General features: G+C 60.9%; 1 protein-coding gene across 1 annotated transcript in view; it reads right to left on the reverse strand.

Annotated features, from left to right (window-relative positions):
* The window catches only part of TSHZ3 (teashirt zinc finger homeobox 3), a 68,934-nt gene extending 66,144 nt beyond the window's left edge, over positions 1 to 2,790 (reverse strand). The window contains exon 1 of the mRNA XM_061172615.1: positions 2,211 to 2,790. Within this exon, the coding sequence (XP_061028598.1) occupies positions 2,211 to 2,250 (40 nt within the window). The 5' untranslated portion in view covers positions 2,251 to 2,790. The remainder of the gene's footprint in view (positions 1 to 2,210) is intronic.
* Between the last annotated feature and the right edge of the window lie 4,006 nt (positions 2,791 to 6,796).

Genomic DNA, 6,796 nt, shown 5'->3' on the forward strand with positions numbered 1-6,796 from the left:
AATCAAATATGAAACAAAGTCGTTTTGACGGGTCATTTTGATAGAGCAAAACCATTCTTCCAGCTCCTATTAGTAGTACAGTCAAGTTTTTATATAATGAATGTTTCTTAACTGACCTGAGATTTCCTGGCTGGCTTTTTAAAAGGTGCAAAAAGGTTAGTGAACAGGTTGCTTTAAAAAAATAAATAAATGAAACCAACAGCACATTTCCTCCTCCTCTAATATTTTTAGCAGAAATTTATCAAATAAGAGTGTCAGATTGGCAAGGTGGAAGAGAAAAGATGAAGCAACGGCGGAGAGGATTCTAAACCAAATGTAAAGATGCAGTCACATATGGTTCATTTGATTGAGGCACACAGATACCTTCAAATGTGCATCCAAAAAGGAAAGAAAAAAATCCCAAAGACTGGAAGCAGTCCAAGACACTCCTACTGCCCAACTTTGTGAAGGAGTCCTCCAAACTTTGAGAGTTTATTTTGGGTAGATAAGCTCATTGCTTGAGCTTGGAATTTAAAGTAGAAGATGGGATAGGCAAAAAGCACCAGCCAGGAGGTGACTTGAGAGGCGGCACCCTCCCTACAACCACTACTGGGATTTTCAAACTTCCTAAATTTGGGTAACACTGAGGACAGAAAGCAAAATTTGTAATATATGCCCCAAACCAAGTCTGTTTTCTTCTATGATTTTCTTAGAACACTTAACAGGATAGTACATTTTTGGGAGAAGAAAGAACAGCATTTCCTCTCTGTGACCCTGTGTGAGAAGACTCAAGTTCAGATGCAGCCGGTTTGTGAGCTCCACTGGCAGTGCCGGCTGAAGTGACGGAAATGACCATCACCATCACCCCCACTGCTACTACAGGCACTCCGGGGCAACATGGGTACCATACCTTCATCCAAAAAGGGCACCAGGCAATGCCCTGACCCTTCTCCCTCCCCTCCCTTCTTCCTCAAAAGCAAAGAACAGAAAAGAAAGGAAGAGAAGGAAAAAAAAAAAAAGGAAAGAAAAGAAACGAACCTCCACTTAACCCTCCCCCTTCAGGCAGCATCTGAACCTCTGCACATCTGAGTGTTACTCATATCAAAATACATCCTGTCCATATGTGGTCCTCTCAGCAATCCGCCCCAAATCCCAGAAGTTGCACTGACAGGGCCCTAGTGACGTCACAGAGCTTGGCCTCACCATTTCAAGTGATTTATTGATGTTTATTGGGAATGAATAGATCAAAGGCAGCAGCATGATGGGCAATCAATCAGTCATCAAGTCAAGGGTGGCAAAGGGCCAGAAACCCTTCTTCCAAGCAACATACCCCCAACTGACATTATTGCAAAATAATGTTATGTGTGTGGGTTTTGTTTTGCTTTCAATGATGCTTTTTCCAGAAAAGAAAAAAAAAAAAAAAAAAAAACCCGGCTCAGTCTTAAAAGGAGTTGACACTCCTGGAAAAAAAAAAAGAGGGGGGGGGTGATGGGGAGAAAGTACTCAGACACGTCCCAGAACTAAGTGCTATGAGGAGATGAGCATGGGAGAAGCAGTGGAAGGAGAGGGTGGGGGTGAGCGAAAACAAACCGGGGAAAAGGGAACGCCAGCATCTAACATCGACTTGACAGTCATCTGACAATACCCAGACCCTGTGCGCTCTGCTTTCCACCGCTGTGCCCGGTTTGGGCCCAATAAATGAAGAATCAATCGGATTAGCAGTAAGGTGGCCGAAGGGACCCGCTCGCTCACTCGCTCGCTCTCTTTCGCTCGGCAGAGACACCAGGCAGTCCCCCGCCGGCCGGCCGCGGGAGGACACGGAAGGTATCCCGGAGAACTCAGGTGACCCCGCCCGCCCCCACAGAAAGAGACAGAAGAGGGCTCCTTCCCATTCTCTCCGCGGCCAGGCAGAGAGCTGAGGAGGCAGGGACCCAGCCCGGCTCAGTTCGCCGCGAGCGAACACGGTTCACGAAGTGGGTGCGAGCGGGAAGCGGCGGGGGAGGGGGGGGGCCAGAGCGCAGCGGGGCGTCCGGGGGGCGCCGGTCCGTGAGGCGGGCGCACGCACCAGACAGGAGAGCGGCGAGCGAGCCCGGCGCCCCGGAGTTACTCTGCGCGGCCAGAGCGAGAGGGGCGAGGAGCGGGGCAAGAAGCGGGGTCGCCGCCAGCTGGAGACGCGGGGCGAGGAGAGGAAGAGGAGGCGGAGGAGAGGAGGAAGGGGAAGCGGCTCGTACCTGCTGCGCGCCGGGGCGCCTGCTGCTTCCTCCTCGGCATGATGCTCCTCCGGCGACTGCCGCTGCCGCCGCCGCCGCCGCCGCTGCCGGGCTGAGGAGAGGGAGGGAGGGGCGGCGGGCCCGCGGGGGGGCGAGGCGGGCCGGCTCTCAGCCTCCCCCCCGGAGAGCGGCCGCCCGCAGGATGCTGCTGCGCCCCGGCTCTCCGCGTCCCCCCCGCTCGGCGCTCCGCCGCGATCCCCGAACGTGCGGAGGGAAGAAGGAGGGCGGGCGAGGGAGGCGCGGGGAGGGAGGAGCGCGGGGGGAGGAGGAGGCAGAGGAGGAGGAGGTGGTGAAGGAGGAGGAGGAGGAGGACCGCGCTGCCGGCGGAATGGGAAGTTTGACAAATCGCTCCAGAGGCCGGAGGAGGAGGGGGCGGGGAGGAGCGGCGGCCCTGCCCCCCCCGCCCCGTCCCCAGACGAGGTGCGCGGGGTTCGGGGCCGGGGGGCGGGGAGAGGGGGAGAAGGCGGGCAGAGAGGTGGGAGGAGGAGCGCGGGAGCGGCCCCGGCCGGTGAAGCCCCGGCCCCCGCCCCCGGGCAGGGGGTCACGGCATCGGAGGGGGCGCTCAGCCGCCGCCGCCGCGGCCCGGGGCTCGGCGGTCCAGTCTTCTGCCCGCTGCGCGGCTGGAGCGGCGGTGTCGGCAACAGGCAAGCTTAAAGGAAAAGGAGATGATCGTGTCACTCGCCCGCCCGCGGGGGCGCCGCGCCCCCGCTCCCGGCCCCGGGCCTGTCTAGGACCCCCGCCCAGTCCGGGGAGGGGGTGCCGCCCCTCCGCCTCCGCCCCGTGCGCGCAAGCAGGGGCGCGGCGCCGGCCGGAGCCCGTCCCGGGCCGCTAGCTACTCCCGCCCGCCCCTCTTCCCGACCCGGCCTCGCCCCCTGGCCGTCCCCCGATGCCCCTCCCGGGCCGCACTTCTCTCCACACGCCGCGTCCAAAGCCCCCAGCTCGGACCCCCGGGCCTGGGCCCGCGCACCCCGGGGATGCCAGGGCCCGCGGGCGGGCGCCGGCGCCCTCGGGGGAGGATGTGGGCGCGGGCCCGAGTGGGTGGGAGCTGCTCTCAGACCCCGCGCCACCAGGGCTCCTCCCCCGGGACCCGCCGCAGCCACTTCCCCCAATTTTTTTTCCGGGCAAACTTTCCCGGGCCGTCCCGGGGGTTGGTGTGGGAGGGGGTGCCTCCAAGTTTCCTCTCCAGACTGGGAAGATCACGGTACCTCCACCCCGCCCCTCGCCACCTAGGCGCCGGGGCGCGCCCCCCACCACCGGCGCAGGCAGATCCCAGGGCGGGACGGCGACGGGGTCAGGAACTCGGGCACCCAAGCCCATCCCTCGCCCCGGGGCGCCCCGAGAGGGGCCACCGCGCCCTGCGCCCGGCCAGCCAGCAGTACTGAGCAAAAAGAATTGATTATTGATTGGGTGATTGGGATCGCTGAGACTCGCGGCGGGCCGAGCCGGCGGGCCGTGGAGAGGAGGAGCTGGCAGGGCTGCATTGGCTGCGGGGTAAAGCGGGCTCACTTACGGGCGGCCGCTAGGGCGCTGGTGGGCCGGAGCTCACTGGGACGACCCCCCGGCGGCGGCGACTGAGCGGGAGCCGGAGAGGCGCGGGCGGCGGCGCATCGATGCGCTGCGGGCTCGATTGCGTCTCCCTAGGCCAGCTCTTGGGCCGGGAATGGGGCGGCAGCGGCGGGGCCGGCTCCGGGCGCTGCCGGGCGGCGTTGGCGGGAATGCGGGGGCGGCCGCCAGGCCCACTGCCCCCGAGGCGGTGCTGCTCCCGGGCGCGCCGCTGGGGCCCAGGGAGTTTCCTGGGCCCCGCGTCCGAGAGTCCCGGCGAGGGCCGGAGCCCAGTGCCCTGGGACTGGCTGCCTGAGCGCTCCGGGAGCTGCAAACCCTGGCCTTCTTCCTTCCTTCCTTCCTTCCTTCCGCCCCCCCCCCGCCCCCCGCCTTAGGTTTCTTTTTTAGTCTCTTTCTCCCTCTTCTTCTGCCTCCTCTTCTCTTTATTTTTTCTTTGTGATTGTTTTTGCAAGTTTGTTTTAAAAGTTCACAGGCATGCTTTCTTTTTTAGACTAGGAGACCGTGATCTCACCCTGACGGTAAGATCAAAAGTCTCCGCTCGCCCCCAGCCTAAGAGCTTGGGCTCGGTCCAGACGCCTCCCTGAATGCAGATGTGCCGCCGCCGTCCTCCCGGGCTATAAAGCCGTCTCCTGCGCCTTGGCGCGCGCAGGAGCGCTCGGAGTTGCGGGATGCGGACCCCGGGTGGTTGCGGGAAGTCGGAGTCGAGCGGAGGCTGGGCTCGGAGGCTGGCCTTGTGAGGCGGACTCGGGGGCGGGGGCGCGGCGTGCAGTTGGTGCCTGCGGCCGCAGAGGCCAAAACGACTGTCGCTCCAAGCCCGGGAGACGCTGCCGTAGGGCGTGAAACGCTTTTTGCGAAAGAGAAAACGGTGAGTTGGCAGACGCCGCCCGTGGCCTCAGGATTCTAGGATTCTGGTTGCGGCACTGAGCACCACTTGCCTGAAGGAGGGTAGGCGCCGCGGGAGGTCAGCTCCTGCCAGCCCCCGGCTCACCTTCCACGCGCCGAGCGCCCACTTAGGCCCGCCGGTTGTAGTGAGTGCACGGCGCTGGGAGCCGCGCACGGAAGGCTGAGAGTTTCGCCCTGGCTTGTGCTCCCCCCCCCTCCTCCTTTCCTTCCTCGCTCTGCTCTCCCCACCTCAGTTGCCTCCGCCCCCTCCCCCTGCCGGCCGTGGCCTGAGCTCCCGTCTCCGCGCCGCTGGCAGCCACCGCCTGATCGCTGCCTCGCCCTCCCAGCTCAGGCGCCGCGCGGAGTGCAGTCCGCCCCAACATCTGTCCGTCCAACCATTGGCGCATCCATCAGTGTCAGTGAGCTGCACATCGCCGCGACAGCCCGTCACGCACAACACGGGTTATGCGGAGTGCATATTGCGACCGCGCTACTTTGCCCGGACACGCAAACAGGGTTCCGGCCCGGCTTGGCACAGTCTGGAACCCGGATCTCTACGGGGATCTTTCAGCCACACGCACTCCCTTGAATATCGGGACCTCTAAACATGACTAGTTTTGCAGGCCATTCTAAGGATGGGACAGATGCAGGGGGACAGTGTCAACCTTGCATTCCATCAAGTTCTCTCTGCTTCTTTTCTGTGCACTGGGTATGGCATAGGAAAGAAGGAAGGGAGGTTTCCCAAATCCGCAGCACGCACAGTATAGACCTGTAAGTTACCTTAACTCCGTGGCTTAAACCCGCTTCAGCTGGGCCGAGTCTGAGGCTGTCGAGGTCGCCAGGCAGGTCTTAGCCAGGAGGTCTCAATCTAAAACTTTGCCAGGCCCCGCCTGGCTGCTTTGTAACATGGCCTGACAGTGAGGAGCGAGAGGAGGGAAGAAAACGCGGATCCCAGTGAGAACCACGGGCTAGATTTAGGGAGAAATAGTGTCTGGGTGGCAGTAAGTCTGTAATTCACATTTTATTTACAGAGGGAGAGAGAGCAGGGCCATACGTTGGAGAAGCCAGTGCTTTGCAGGGGGTTCCCGGCAATTCTTCCAGAGTGCTGACCCCGGCGGTGGTGGCATGTTCCCCTGCTTTTGCTTCTTGCTTTTCCCTATCGCCCACCCCCGCCCGCCCCACAGTGTCCAGAAGACAGACACCTTCACATATGTCCCTGATCATATGATCAGTCTAGCCGGGCCAAAGGGCCTTTCTTGTCCTCCCAAGAACTTAAGAGGAAGAGCGAACATAGAACCTACCCTTCCTCGGAAGTCTGCGGGGCAGCTGTCCCTGGCACTTTCCCTGATATATCTGCATTATTCCTACTGTGAATGTATCTGTCCGGGTGCCTGGTGAGTTCGGCCCCTCCGAGTCGACTACAAAAGCAGGTCAAACCCTGTGCGTCTATTCGTTCCGCGATTCCCGAGTTCGAAGGGATGCAGGAACTGCTTTCCGGCGTGCGCCCAGGTCTGCGCGGTTCCGGAGGAGGCCAGAGACGGCCGCGGCGGCGCTCGCTGGGGCTCCTTCCTAGGGAAGGACGGACCACGCTGTAGGGTGCGGGCTTCGCGCACCACATCCAGCGGCCGAACCGTTTTCACGCTAGACTAGAGGGAGGAAAAGCCCGCGCCGGGCGGAGGAGCTAGAATTCTGTAGAAGACACCTTGTATAGAAATCTTTGTACCCCACTCTGAAGAGTTGCAGAGACCATTCCTTTGAAAAGCAACAACAGGCTTCCGCCCCGCAAAAGCACCTGGCAACTTCTTACACGCGTGAGTCACGCAAAAAGTAACTTCCAGGCCAGTTAAATGCTCCCACCTCTGGGAAGTGCCGTGTTTCTGGGAATAATTTTTTACACCCCTAAAAGTAAAAAGAGGAGAAGTTGCCCAAGGGACAGTGGGGAGACACCAAAATGTCCGGTGGCAAACGCCCGTAGGGGAAACTGGCGGCTCCCGTTGCGACCAGGTGGCTCACCCTGTTAAGAGCCCCGAAAATACCCAGGAGCCATGAAGACAACTCCTGACCCCCAAGATTGCGCCTGGGGCCCAGTAGAACGCCGCTCC

Source organism: Eubalaena glacialis, chromosome 18, assembly GCF_028564815.1.
Source record: "Eubalaena glacialis isolate mEubGla1 chromosome 18, mEubGla1.1.hap2.+ XY, whole genome shotgun sequence".
NCBI lineage: Eukaryota > Metazoa > Chordata > Mammalia > Artiodactyla > Balaenidae > Eubalaena > Eubalaena glacialis.